The 15200-nt window shown below is 38.5% G+C and overlaps 1 protein-coding gene across 1 annotated transcript in view; it reads left to right on the top strand.

Moving 5' to 3' along the window:
• TRPM7 (transient receptor potential cation channel subfamily M member 7) overlaps positions 1-15200 on the top strand; it is a 71300-nt gene that overhangs the window by 38048 nt on the left and 18052 nt on the right. The window contains 11 exon segments of the mRNA XM_042472217.1: positions 1066-1119; positions 2798-2938; positions 3455-3589; positions 5180-5460; positions 8844-9072; positions 10144-10299; positions 10535-10678; positions 10765-10893; positions 12413-12697; positions 13308-13482; positions 15193-15200. Coding sequence (XP_042328151.1) covers positions 1066-1119; positions 2798-2938; positions 3455-3589; positions 5180-5460; positions 8844-9072; positions 10144-10299; positions 10535-10678; positions 10765-10893; positions 12413-12697; positions 13308-13482; positions 15193-15200 — 1737 coding nt within the window.

Genomic DNA, 15200 nt, shown 5'->3' on the forward strand with positions numbered 1-15200 from the left:
ACTGTGTCAACAATGTCTCTTGCACTAATTATTTGGAAATACAGTTTCAATGACAGATTGTTCTTTTCATATAAATAACTTAAATAATGGTACAGAACCTGAAATGCAAAATGTGAGCTGCCATTCTAAATGCACAGGGGCTGCAAGCCTGTATTTTTAGTTTTTAATTCAAGAGCCAACCTTCAACATGTGTATAGAAATAATTTTAAAATATCTTTGTGGAAATGACACAAGAAAGACTGCATGATGCAAGCTTGAGCAACAAAGGATTGCTTTTGTTGAAGAGAATTTCTTAAATTGTGGGAGGCGTAATAAAAATTGAATTTGCTTTACAGTTTTATGGAATTGGCACCTACAAATCCTAACTACATTTCAGAATACAGGTTTAGTCTCTCTTATCCTAAATGCTTGGGATGAGAGGTGTTCCATAATTCGGATTTTTTTCATTTTGGCACACTTTTATTTGCATATACATAATGAGACGTAATGAGGTTGGTGAGAGACTAAGGATCTGTGAAATGGCAGGACGTGTGTATTCCTGCTATTTTACAGATCCTCATGTCTCTCTCCAGCCTCAGTTCTCTCTAGCTTCACAAGTACAGTGCATGTACATTCTACAGTACATTGAGCCTGTGCCATATGCGGGCTTCACTTCTGCAGCTTTCAGCATATGCTGAAGCCATGGGAGAATTTTATCAATGGTGTGTGCGCCGCTTGAATAAGGGAAGGGAGGACTGTACTAGTGTTGTAGGTCAAAATGTTGTAGATTTTGGAGTACTTCAGTTTTCAAAATTCCAGATAAGTGATACTCAAACTTTATGTATGGCCTTTGAAATAATTGCAGAAAGGGGCTTTGAGAAGAAAGCTGTTTGAAAAGAAAACTGACCCCTCAAAGAGGTCACGACCCACAGGTTGAGAATCGCGGCTTTAGAGTGTTTCTATTTTAATAAAATACATTAATGACAAGGCGGAGTCTTGGTATTTTAAATACCACAGTTTGAATTTGCCATTGTACTGGTGTTTTGTAACATGCTGAAATTCTGTATTTTTATGTTCCACCTCAAGAAACAAGGCCCAACAAATCCTGCGCTATTTCACCTTGTCCGAGATGCCAAACAGGTACAGATTTTAATTAATAAAATACTTTCATGATTTGCATGAATAACAAACTAAATAGCGTTTTCTTCCTAATTCATGTTGACTTTATTCATTCGTTATATAAATTATACAAAGAGTCGACTGTTACACCATCATCTCTACCTTACATTGCCAGTAGAGATGAGATGGCGCAGAACATAAGTGAGCTGTGCAATCCTGCAGTGCTGTGTAACTAAAGACATAATAAGAATAATTCAGGATCCAACTGAAGTTTAATTTTCAAAATGTCATCCATCAAATTATGGGTTTAAGTCGAATAGTTTTTAGCTGTTTCACAAACCCACCACATACAAAGAAAAGTTCTTCTGTTTTGTAACATTTCCAACACAACTTTGAGGAATCTGTATACATCTTAGAAATCTTTTGGGGTTAAATACCAATGGTACATTATTTTATTAAAAAATTCTTTAAGATCATAACAAAAAATAAATTTTGATCCTGTTTAGTGTGTGTGTGTGTGTGTTTAGCCTTGTGTAAAGTTTTGTTTGCTGTTAGATTACTTATTTGTTGTATTTTTTTAGATATTGAAAATTAGTGTGTGTTTGGTTGATTGCCTTAATAAAATATTTTGAAAAGGTGACAGAGAGAAGGAGAAGCAACATGATAGGTTTATGTTGAGATATAGGATTTGAGTCAGAGCTAGATAATGAAACTGATGGAGAAGTCATAACAGTAGTAACTGAAAAGAGCATAGACTTCTGCCTTGTTGGGTTGGCAGATAGGGATAAACCCCTTCATGGTGGATTGCCCCTGCCATCTTAGAATGAACTTTTATGGCCTCATTCTTTGTATCTCATACTTGGCTTTCTGTGCTTTTCTTATTGCTAAATGCTGTATTGTTTGAATTGACATGTAAACATCTTGCTTCCCAAAGAGTAAATTTTTGAAGAATTTGACCAGAATAGACAGTGTGTAAGGTGGAGGGAAAAGTGGTTGTTCAAACTCTGTACAGTCATGCTACCACAGAGAGTTTAGCCAGGGGTAGGCAATCTTTTTGAGCCGGGGGCCCGGGTTGCTGTCCCTCAGACAACTGGGGGGCCAAAGTCAAAAAAAAAAGAAATAATTTTTAAAAAATTAAATATATAAATAAACCAGGACAAATGTAGGACAAAATTTTCAAATGGAAGACACTTTTTTTAAAAAATGGAGGACACATGAAAAAATTTGCTGATTTTTTTAAAAAATGTTAATATAAATGCATGTTTCTGAGGCTTCTATAGACAATTGCCCCCCCAAAGGCCCCGGCGGCAATTGGCGGAAGGACCGGGCTGGGGCCGGTCCCAAGGCCTTGCCGGGCCGCATCCGGCCCGCGGGCCGCAGGTTGCCTACCCCTGGTTTAGCCAAAGCAAACAATGGTTTGATATTATATCTAATTTGGAAAGCTGAATCATTGATCCCAGTTGCCCAGCCAGCAGAGGTTGCTCTATGTGTTAAACCACATATCTTTCTCAGGACTGCTCTTTGAAGTTTTTTTAACTAGACACATCAAGGTTTGGACACAGACCCACTCTCACAAAGTGCATGTGCTTTATCATTAAGATATGGCTCTTCCCTTACTATCTTTGTCGAGGATGATGATATGCTATAAAGAGTCTGCAACATATTTAAGTATTCTGAACTAATGTCACCTTGTTTGCAGGGAAACCTTCCTCCAGGATATAAACTTACTTTAATTGATGTGGGACTTGTTGTTGAGTACTTGATGGGAGGAACCTACAGGTGCACTTACACACGAAAACGCTTCAGAGTAATATACAACAGTCTCAGTGGGAGCAATCGGGTATGTGGTTGCTTTGGGATGACATATTTAATCAATTCAAACCACCTAATGTACATATTCTAACTGGAGTTGGAAGAGTATTTCTCTAAAGATCTTTCCAACTTTAAGGGCCACATTGACATTTTAACTGTTCTGCTGTACAATTACAATAGTACTGTTTGGTGAGTTAAATGCTTAACTTGACTGGATTGTGTTTTTAAGTGCCCACTTTGCTTACATTATCACAGCAAACATAATCTTTCAAATGGGCCTATATTATTGTAGCATTGCATGTGAAGCTTGCTGAAGAACTTGAAATTTTTTGAAGACTCTTAATGAACAGCTAGAATAGCTTGTTTTCTCATTAGTATACGATTATCTTATTAATAACTTACAAACCAGTTAGGTTTTGCAATCTTTTTAGGAAACATCATAATATCACATAATGCAGACAGTGCTTAAATGTGCATTAAGCACTGTAGTTTTTTTAAAATTTTCTTTATTTTTAATTTTATTTTCTTTATATTCAATTTTCAGCGTTCTGGGCGAAATGCTTTGGGCAGTACCCCTCAACTGCGTAAAAGCCACGAACCTTTTGGAAACAGGGTGGATAAGAAAGAGAAAATGAGACATAATCACTTCATCAAAACTGCACAGCCTTACAAACCAAAGGTATGAGGCACATAGTAGCCTGCTGGAGGAGATAGATATCAAACCGAGAGAACAAGATTCTTGCCTTTTTTGGTTTGATCATGGTGTGTACCAAGAAGCATATAAATAGCATCGTGTACTACTTGTAACCAATAACATTTTGAAGAGCAGATACAGTAATTGAAATTGGAGTTGCACAAGTGATGGAGACAGTTCAGACAGCAGCAGCAACTTTTGACATGTGCAAAGGAAATGACAACTTTGAGAGTTGGCATTTTCTTCCTCCAGCTAACTGAAAGCTCTCTCTTGGTGACCATGGAACATTGCAGTGCTTTTCTCTTGCTTAATAGAGCAAGATTTAAGGGATATTTTTGTTTTGTTGGCTTTCATGAGACATTTCTTTGTAGTAAGGTGTCAAATTGCATCAACCTTTTTCTTGGTAAAAATGCATTCATCTTTTTGTCCCTCTCGCTCTGATACGTTTACCTTGGTTATCTACAAGAGCCTTTTAATTTATTAGAAGGGTTTATATTTTTTCCTTTAACAGAATTTGGCTTCTTCTCTCTGTTACTGGTACAACAGTCCAGTTTTTGCAGATTTGACCAAATGTTTTAACCACCCAGTAGCTGAAAGTTCGGTGTGTAATCTACATAAATAGAACATTGACATATACAGTCAGCCCTCCACATCCACAGAATCTTTATTCATGGATTCAGCCATCCATGTCTTGAAAATATTTTTAAAATATATAAATTCCAAAAGCAAACCTTGATGTGGCCATTTTATATCAGGGACACAATTTTACAATGCCATTGTATTTAATAGGACTTGAGCATCCATGGAGTTTGGTATCTACAGGAGGTTCTGGTCTGGAACTAAACCTCTGCGGATACCAAGTGTAATGCAAACTAGCTACAATATCATGCCTTTACAATATCGAAGTCAACTAATTAAACAAACATCTGTTGGAACATATTTGGGGGGTCTGCCTGCCTGTGTTTGTATAGTTTGATATGATGATGATGATGATGATGATGATGATGATGATGATGATGACGACTCTCCCCTTCCCCAAAACTTGGACTCAGGTCAGCTCACAACATTAAAAAACAGTACAGTTAAAAGCATACAAAATGGTACATTAAAATAGAATTAAATTATTACAGTATTAAAACAAATTACATGTTAAATACAGTTAAAAAGATAAAAAAGTTAAAATATTTTAAAACAATACAACATTCCTGCCCATGCTTTAAAAACTTTCTGTTTTAAATACCTGTCCGAACAGGTAGGTCTTAGTCTGCTGGCGGAAGGCCAACGAGTAGAGGGCCATTCTGGCCTCCCTGGGACAGAACAGTGGTTCCCGAACGTTTGGTCCTCTGGATGTTTTGGATTTCAGCTTTCATCATTCCTGACTGTTAACCAAGTTGGCTAGGGCTTTTGGAATCTGACGTCCCAAACAAATGGAGGACCAAAGGCTGAGAACCACTTCTTTAGATTATGGATACTGTTTTATAGTACATCTGTCTACTTTTCATAAAGCTGTGCTTCTGCCCTAAAACCTTTAAAATTGTACTATTTTCCTTCCTTTCTTTTTCTTTTTTAAAAAAGGCCGATACTACTACAGATGAAGGGAAAAAGAAGAAAACCAAAGAAGACATAGTAGACATTGATGATCCAGAAACAAGACGCTTTCCTTATCCTCTTAATGAATTATTGCTGTGGGCAGTACTAATGAAGAGGCAAAAAATGGCCCTCTTCTTCTGGCAGCATGGTGAAGAGTCTATGGCAAAAGCCTTAGTAGCCTGCAAACTCTATCGTTCAATGGCCTATGAATCTAAACAAAGTGACCTTGTTGATGATACCTCGGAGGAACTGAAACAGTATTCCAAGTAAATATTCTATCGTACTAAATATTCTAGAAGCCATGGATAAAATTTGCAATTTGTGAGTTAAGTGCAGAACTATACATTTTAATCTGGTTTCAAATAGTTATTTTTTCGTTTATTACACTGATGTCCTGTATTTTACTTTAGGAGATTAAAGTGGCTTGGGTTGCCATGAGTTCAGTTTGGTAGCTTAATAATCTTTGTTTAAAATTAAGCTTCTTGTTTCTTATTAGTTGTTTTGGGGGTGAAATAACATAGAAGAAATCAGAAAAGGAAGTTGGAGCTGTCACTGATCAAAATATTTTGAAATCAATGTTCTATATGTTTTTTTCGTTGAGTATTTTTTGACCCAGTAAGATATCAATTCCTGTGCAAGCTATTCAGCAGCAACCTTCAAGCTACTAATGAACAGTCTGAAGTTGCAGCTGACACCAGGGTCCATCTGCCTTTGACCTCTGCTACGTCATCTTTTGAGTTTGGGTCTGACACTTGGCTGCCATCCCAAAAATCTCCTTTGAAGCTGTTAGTTGGAGTAGATCCATCCTCTCCTACTGATGATTTTTGAGACTTTGTAGACCAAATGATGTGGATGGCAAAGTTGCTAAATCTGATGGTAATGCAGTCCCAAATACAGATTGATGATCCTGTGTTTCTAGCTACATTGCACATGCTTCCATACCTTCTATAGGTTATCAGCAAGTCTTGGTTGACTCTCTTCTAGATCCTCTAGCTCCAGCAGGATAGAGGCTCTATACAGAATTCAGGATTCAGACAATCTTTGGCATGGAATATACCCTAAGCCTAATTAAATTATCATCAATGCGGCCCAGTCCCAGGCATCTTGACATCTTCACTAAATATGAGCTGATAAACAAGGTAAAAATTGGAATAGATGGGCAAGGAACTCCATTCTTCTGCTGTCCTCTTCTGCAGGATCTCCATCTACCTCATCTGTATGTCAGCAGTTACTTTGTAACTGTGCACTTTTGTCACCTCTGTTTGGGAGAAGTGTTTTTTGAGGAGGGGAGATCAAACTCAGATATGAAGACTGTAGAGCAGTGTTTTCTGCTACAATTTGAGACACAAACTGGCTGGGTAACACATCATGACTTCCCCTCATGGTACTGACTGTGGACGTAAAGCTTTGGTTGGATCTGGAACACTTCAAAGACATGCCTGGTGGAGGTCGTCAGGTCGCTTTGATCAAGTGTGCTTGGTCATTGAAGACTTGTCCTTCAGTGAGGATGGACGTGTTGACACTGACAAGAAAGAGCAGACACAGAAAATGTACTGTACTGTCAAGAAGTATGGGTTCAACCCCCAGTTCAGCCTACTTCAAAGTTCAAGTACACATGGTACAGATATGACTTCACCTCCAAGTGTACCTACAGCCCCTCTTGGGCTAGTATTGCCATGCCTTTCCACTGTCTTCCAAAGCTGTGCAGAAGTCTTCAGTTTCTGTCCCCAAATTCAAGTCCAATCACTGCCAAGAAATCTCAGAGCCTTTGACTACTACCAGGATGATTGCCTTGCCACCACTGTCCATCAGTGCTTGTCACCTCTGTACCACCCTTTCACAACAGGCTCGTGAAATTCCACTCTGCTTAAGCCTCCATTACCTCAAATGTGTGGATCCTTGATATCACAGCCAGAGACTATGCCATCGAATTCTGGAAATATCTTTCCTCTGATGTCCTTCAATCCACACCTCCCACCACCACATCCTTTAGGTTCAACACAGGGTTGCTTGGAAATTCTGTACACAAGTCTCTCGATTGGTGGCTCCTGTCTGTCAACATCTAGGTGGGCATGCCTTTTCTTCTGCCTCAGCTCCACTCTTCAGGTTACTATTGATGGTTCTATGAGTCTTCAGGTTACTATTGATGGTTCTATGAGAGGTTGGAAACCATCTCAGAGGGGCTGATGATGAAAGGAATGTGGTCTGCCACAGAATCAACCATACATATCAACTCTCTCCAACTGTTAGTGGTGTGGAAAGCTCTCAGAGCTTTCAAATCTGTATTCCAGAACAAGAACAAGAAGGCTAGTTTGAAGAAGAGCCCCCCCCCCCCACATGCTATCTGTCATCATCTGGCCTGGAGGAGAGTGAAAAGGTAGGCCCAACTCCATCAGGCCTAGCCTGAAGAAGAGCCCTCCCTCCATGCCATTTGCTCTCCATCTGGATCATCCATACCTGACCTTTCATCCTGATGGTGCCATCTTGGGACCTGACATCACTTTTTTGCCTAAGATTGTGTCTGCTTTCCATGTCAACTATATAATAATAACAACAACAATAATAACAGCAACAACAACAATATTTATTTGTATCCTGCCTCTCCTTGTATTGGATAGAGGTGGATATTGTTCTCTCCGCTTTCATAGAAAATCTTACTTCTGCACTTGAGAGGAGGATCCACTGCCTCAATGTGCAATGAGCTTTGACCTTCTGCATTGACAGGACTATGGCCTTTCTCACTTTGTGATCTTGGTCTGCTGCTGCTCGGTGAAGACGGGACTACCTGTTTCATCACAGTGCTTCTTAAAATGGGTTGTGTCACCTATCCATCTCGCCTGGCTTAAAAGGGCTCTCCGCCTCGAATTTGAGCCCATTTTCCATGGACTGTTGCCACATCCTCAGCTTTTCTGGCTGGTGTGCCACTTGAGCACATTTGTCAGGCAGCTACCTGGTTGCAACCAATGATTTTTATCTCTCACTACAGAGCGGACTTGAGTTGACACTGCATTCAGGAGATCTGTACTGTTTTCTGCCATTAATTGATTGTATTATTACCATTTTGGGGTAATTCTACCTGCTCCACTTTGATTCTTACTGTGTATTGATGTTTTAGGTTCTGTTTTTTGAAATTTGTTCAGTATTGATATTACTTTGCAGTGGGATGGGGTGTTTTGCTTATTTTTGGTGTGTTGCATTGATTTCAGTGTTCAGTAAATTTCTGATTTGTTTGCGATGCCACTCCCACCTTGTACTTTTTTAGCTTGCTGATCTCCCATTGGTGTGAGTCACAGAGATCACAAAGTAGGAGGGTTGTTCCGATACCTGTAATTGTAGCTGTTTGAATCGTCATCTGTGAATTTGCACAATCTTGCCCACTCTCATCGTGTGCTGCCTCTCCTTTGGATTGCTGCATCAGCATCCAGTGGAGCTGACCGTTTTAGTGGGAAGCCCTTATATAGAGGCGTTGGAGGTGGGCAGAGTGACTACCCAAAAACGTATGTAATGCTCTAGAATGTTCTGAATGGTTCACTGTACAGGCACAAGTTAACCCATTTGTGTGAGTTCACAGATGACTACTCAAATAACTTGTTGCGTATGCACATCTTCAACATGGGTATATTTTGTGATCTTTCTCCTCCACCAACAGTGAATTTGGACAGCTGGCAGTTGAACTACTAGAGCAGTCATTTCGGCAAGATGAAACTATGGCTATGAAGTTGCTAACATATGAGCTAAAAAACTGGAGTAATGCCACCTGCCTTAAACTAGCAGTATCTTCGCGTCTTCGCCCTTTTGTAGCTCATACTTGCACACAAATGTTGTTGTCTGATATGTGGATGGGAAGATTGAACATGAGGAAGAATTCATGGTACAAGGTAACTTGTTTTCATATATTCATGTTTAGTGAAATCCATCACTTTTATTATCACTGTAATAATGCTTAAATGAAAGGGGAAACACATTGAATCCTCAGTGTATTCTTTATTTAGGCTTACATAAAATCAAAGCTGTAGGTGGTACTTGAATGAACAATAACTCTTCTTTTGATGCTTTATTTTTTTAAAAAAGGTACAGAAAGGTAGAAGGCAGAAATCAGGCAAGTAGCTCTTAACCAGAGATGGATATTTAGATCATCATGAGAACTAATATACTACTAAAAATTTAGTGGTGAAACATTAACAGACTGAAACCCCTTTGTAAAATTTTAAATGCCATTAAGCTTTCTACAGGTAGTAAAGTAAAATGTGGTGTAGAAATTTACGTTTACATTTTCAGAGCCTAAGATGAGCAAATGAGAGGGCCAAATGAATTTGGAGAAATCACTAGGATATGAATGGGGTGTAAGTTTTCAGAATGGTGTAATATCAAGGAAACCGGTATAGTCTGGATTAACAGTAGCAGAGTTGCATTTCTCTCTATGTGTCATACTGAAAATTTACTCCACCATGTCATACTATATTAAAATTCTCTAAAAGTGCAGAGTTGTTACAAGGACAACCTAACACATCATTTGAAAACAGAATGTACTGTTGTCTGTTTTATGTTCCAGTTTGTCACCTCTCATTTGCCTTTGCTAGTCAACTAAGTAAACCCATTTTCCTAAATGAAGATGGGTGTGCTCCTGAATTTAAATGTATGTATATATATTTAATGGAAGTAGGATGACTAATTTAGTTAACTTTGTACATTGGCTGCAGAAGGCAGCAAGCACAAATTAAAATAATGGGTACTACAGATATTTTCTCCTCAAGAGTAGTATGAAGCATCCTGTGCATGTTTGTACATTTTAAAAAATGTACTTCTACATATTTTACTTGCTACCTGACAGATTTTGCTGTAAGGCAAGGTGCAGAGGCTTCTGTGTGCTGGGTGGTTTTCTTAGTTTCTTTAATTATACCTTTAAATTGGGATTTATTTTTATATAACACAATCAATAAATCTTACAGGTGATACTGAGCATCTTGCTTCCCCCTACCATACTAATGCTGGAATACAAGACGAAGGCGGAAATGTCCCATATTCCTCAGTCTCAAGATGCACATCAGATGACAATGGAAGACAGTGAAAACAACTTCCAGAACATAGCAGAAGAGATACCAATGGTAACTCCATGCACATGTGCACGCTCACACACAGTTGATTGGATGCAGACTGAGTCATCCTTTCAAAGCACCCACTGAAATCAGGGAGATAGTTAGTCATGACTGCCTTAAAGTCCTTTGACTTCAGTGGGCCTTCTTTAAGGATGAGTAAGCCTCAGTCCCATTCAATATTTTTATCAGAAAAAAACTAATTATAACCTTCATACATAGTTTTAAAATGTATTTTTTATGTTAGGAAGTGTTTAAAGAAGTACGGATCATGGACAGTACTGAAGGGAAACATGATATGGAGACTGTAATAAAACCCAAGAAGCTACCCATAACACGGAAGTTTTATGCCTTCTATCATGCACCAATAGTGAAGTTCTGGTTTAACACAGTGAGTTGCTTTTGCTTTTGCTTTTGCAAATCTACTTTTTCATGGAATTTTTGTACGTAACCTCTATGTACATTTTGCTTTTCTAGTTGGCCTACTTAGGATTTCTTATGCTTTACACCTTTGTGGTTCTTGTGAAGATGGAAGAGCTACCTTCAGTTCAAGAATGGATTGTCATTTCATATATTTTCACATTAGCTATTGAGAAAATCCGTGAGGTAGGTTGGCATTTGTAGCATTTGCACTCTTTAGTTTACTGATATGTATCATGAGATTTTAAAAAATAATTTCTGGATAAGGAATGTGCTTCTTAAATGCAGTATGCAAGGGCTGAAACCATACTAGTGATAGTTGCTATACTGTATAGGAATCAGGTGTGCAATTTGTTCATGTATGCTGTTTATGCACATAGAAGCATCAGCATTTTTCGGGTCCAAAAGAGAATTGTGTATATCCAGTGAGCTATGTAGGAAAGCATGCACTGATTCCACCTTGTGCTTTATTTTTTACCTGTTATGAAGAATAGCCATTCATAGCTAGTATTAAACATGTACATTTGCATTATTACTATGTGTGTGTCTAAACTGTAGTGTAGTCACTGAATCCTAACAGAATAGATATCAAAAGTTGTGTTGATATATAACAGAATTACCATGGATTAATAGAATCATAGAGTGGAAAAGACCACAAGGGCCATCCAGTCCAACCCACTGCCATGCAGGAACTCCCAATCAAAGCACCTCCAACAGATGGCCATTGAGCCTCTGTTTATCCCTCACATATAGACCTCAATCCTGTATGGTCCAGCATACTGTACGTACTACATTATAGTTGGTGATTTATCGATCCTTAAAACTACCATGGAGTCCTTGCAGCCATCCCAAACCATTCCACGCCTTATAAATGTGGTGTGGAATTGGAGAAGAATATGTGTATGTTCCTGCAGATGTGAAATATATTGCATCCTCCACTGAGGTCCTACAGTGGATGATATAATCATTTCAGGTCAGGCGATGGAGATATAGTCAGAAACGTCTTTGATCCTTTGTCCCCTTCCACCAGGTATTGAACGGTTAACACTGGGCCTCCAGTTGACTCCGTGGTAGGTCTAGGGGTGCTGTAGAGGGGAGTAGCAACGTTTGTATTGACCAAAAAGAGACAAATGCAGGCATATCATTGACACTTGTATATACCACTAAGGGGAGGCCAGCCATAGTTGCCAAACAAGCATTAGACTTAGTGGATGAGACTTATTCCAATATGAAGCATAGGGTGAGGACTAGTGTCTACATTTCTCCAATTTTGCAACTTCTGTGGACCTGTTCAAATGATGTTGATGATTTGGTTCTTGTTTTGTTGATTTTTTGTTGTTGAGAAGTGATACAGATGCTTTTCTTAGTTACAAAAGGATATTGAAGTATCAATGGTTGCTTTAAAATGATAGTTTATCAATCAGAGTCTGCTATAGGGACATGTGCATCACCTTGTTCCCGGATTAAATTCCTCTCTAGCCTTGCTAGCCTTAACAATGATTTTATGTTATGTGTTTACTGATTCAGACTGTAATGAGTGCAAACCAATGTCACCTGTAACTACTTTGTGGAAGAATTTCAGATTGTGGCTTCAGTATCTTTTTTGCATGGATTGCTTCAGTTCATATATAACTACATGTGATCTGGCTCTTAATGATGTAAGACAAAGCCAATTGTGCTCAATTTCTTATTATTTTTAAAACAGATCTTTATGTCAGAGGCTGGGAAGATTAGTCAGAAGATTAAAGTGTGGTTCTGTGATTACTTCAACGTCAGTGATACAATAGCCATTATCATCTTCTTCATTGGTTTTATATTAAGATTTGGAGCAAAAGGGAATTTCAATGAAAATACGTATGAAGTAAATTATGTTTTTGTTGCTGGAAGACTAACGTACTGTCTGAATATAATCTTTTGGTATGTGAGATTACTGGATTTTCTGGCTGTAAACCAACATGCTGGACCTTACGTCATGATGATTGGGAAAATGGTAAGATTTTTTAAAATACAAATAAATTGGTATGTTTTTATTGTCTTTAATTTTTTTTCACTCAGACTTGTATTAATTGTATTTTGAATTCAAACATGCTTTAAGTGCATCCAGAAATAGCAACAAAGCCATTTTTGACCTCTGGTTGCTGGCTACACCCCCCCCCCCCCCCCCCCCCCCCCGTGTAAAAGAAATTGGATGTATGCTTGAGCCCCATTACAAGTAATGAGGCTCATGCTTGCGGCGGTGCGGCAGGGCGCACCATTGTTCCTTCCGGCACTGCTTTCAGCATATGTGTATGCTGAAACCATATGTCGCGGGGACACTGTATGTTCTTTTTTCTGGACATAGAGCATCCCAGTGTTTGGTTTGAACTTAGATCTTATGGAAGAGGTTGTTAACAAAAGGTTACAGGATCTTAAATCCAGCTTACTGTCTTGTAAATATTGAACAAGATGTCAGTTGAGTGATTTGAAAGATTAAATGTCAAAAAGCTTCATGTGTGGTTTGAAAGAAACCAAGAAAGTGAGTAAAGTGTTGGGATAAAGTGCTCTCCTGAACTGTAATGGATTCTTTCATTTTCCTTTACTCTAAATTCTTTTTTTAACAGGTTGCCAACATGTTTTACATTGTAGTGATTATGGCACTTGTTCTGCTCAGTTTTGGAGTCCCCAGGAAGGCAATACTTTATCCGAATGAAGAGCCATCCTGGATTCTAGCAAAAGATATAGTGTTTCAGCCCTACTGGATGATCTTTGGTGAAGTTTATGCCTATGAAATTGACGGTAGGATTTCCCCTCTTTCTGCTCCTTCTCTTATGTAGAAACTAGATCTTAATTTGTTGTTTGATAGTCATAGATTCACTTTTGAAAAGAGATTATCTTGGTAGACTTTAATATATGTATTACATGCAGATACTCTTTGAAATCATGTGATTATTTTTTTAAAAAAAGTAATATAAATGAAATGTTTGAACATTTTTAAAATCTGTTACAAAACTTTTTTTTAAAAAAATCATTTTTAAAAAAAGTGTTGCATTGTTTTAATGGTCAGTATTCTGTTAGGGATGTATGTTTGTATACGTTCCTTCAAGTTGCCTGTCAATGTATAGTGACCCCATGCATTTCATAGGCTTTTCTTATTAGGCAAGGAATACTCAGGTGGTTTTGTCAGTTCCTTCTTCTAAAATATAGCTTACAGCTCCTGGTATTCATTGGTAGAGGATTGGACTGGATGGCCCTTGTAGTCTCTTTCACCTCTACAATTCTGTGATTCTAGGATTCTATGATTGGTGTTCTCCCATCCAAGTACTAACCAAAGCTGACCCTGCTAAGCTTCAAAGATCAAATGAGATCTGATGCTTTTATGATATTTAGGGACACACACACACAGAGAGATTTCCCTTACACATGTGGCTGTTCTTTTGCAGTTGCTTGGGGGTTGGTATTCCCTGTCTCCTTCTACAGTACTTAGAGTCCCCTCCAGCTTACTGAAAAATATCTGAAGCTCCCTGTGTGGCCATAACCAGACACTTCTCTACTTGCCATGAAGCACAGATTTGCTATGCAAGGTGGCTGCAGGGACTTTTCTGTAAGTTGTGGGAAGGTTTATAGCTCAGTGTATCATAGAACTACATGCGTATATTTACGCTGTACCAAGGGATGTTGAATTGCAGCCATTGTGCCTGGGCAGATTTGCTCTGAAGGCATATAAATACTTGTGACGGAGTCACTGGGCAAACTTGGTTTCCTGACAGTCAGTTGAGCTGACTGTGATGGAGTGGATGCCAGGGAAGGAGTAGATATAAAAAGGAGGACTGAGTGACTGGGAAGTCGATCCAATGGAGTTCTGTTCAGGAGAGTTCAGTGCAGGGCAGAGTGTCAAATGAGGGGAAGGTTAAGAGAGTTTAAAGGAGTTGAAAGGAGGTGAAGGGAATTGAAAGAAAGATACTGAGCAGGAGAGAAAAGTGTATTGGAGATTGTAAAGAGGAAACTGTAAAATGCCTTCACCTGTATTATTTATACTGTATAACCATACACCTTGGAACTATTATACCTAAATTACATTCTTGCTAAATGTTAGTCAATAAAGTCAGTATTTATTTGTTACAATAGAAGCCTCTGGCTGTGTGAATTCTAAACCATATCGGCGCATAAAAACACGCTACTGAAGAGACTAAAATTATAAGAGGAAGACACTTGGGACCCTAGCCCTTATACATTTAGGGAACGTTTATAAGAGGTGGATGCTGGGCACATGTCATTGACTAGGAGCCTTCTAATAGTAAGGAAGAGGTAAAAGGTAACCTGAAGGATAGATAGGAAGTCTCACATCACAATACTTTAATTAAACAAACTTCTGAAATGTATCCCAAAATGCTCAGTTCAGGTAACACTGTGAAACAACATATGTGAAGTAGTATTTTCATTGTTTCTTGTTTGTGTCTTCAAGAAAATTGTAAATATCTAATAGCGTTTTAATTTTTATTCACGAAGCATGTGCA

The sequence above is a fragment of the Sceloporus undulatus genome, chromosome 6 (assembly GCF_019175285.1).
Source record: "Sceloporus undulatus isolate JIND9_A2432 ecotype Alabama chromosome 6, SceUnd_v1.1, whole genome shotgun sequence".
Classification (NCBI taxonomy): domain Eukaryota; kingdom Metazoa; phylum Chordata; class Lepidosauria; order Squamata; family Phrynosomatidae; genus Sceloporus; species Sceloporus undulatus.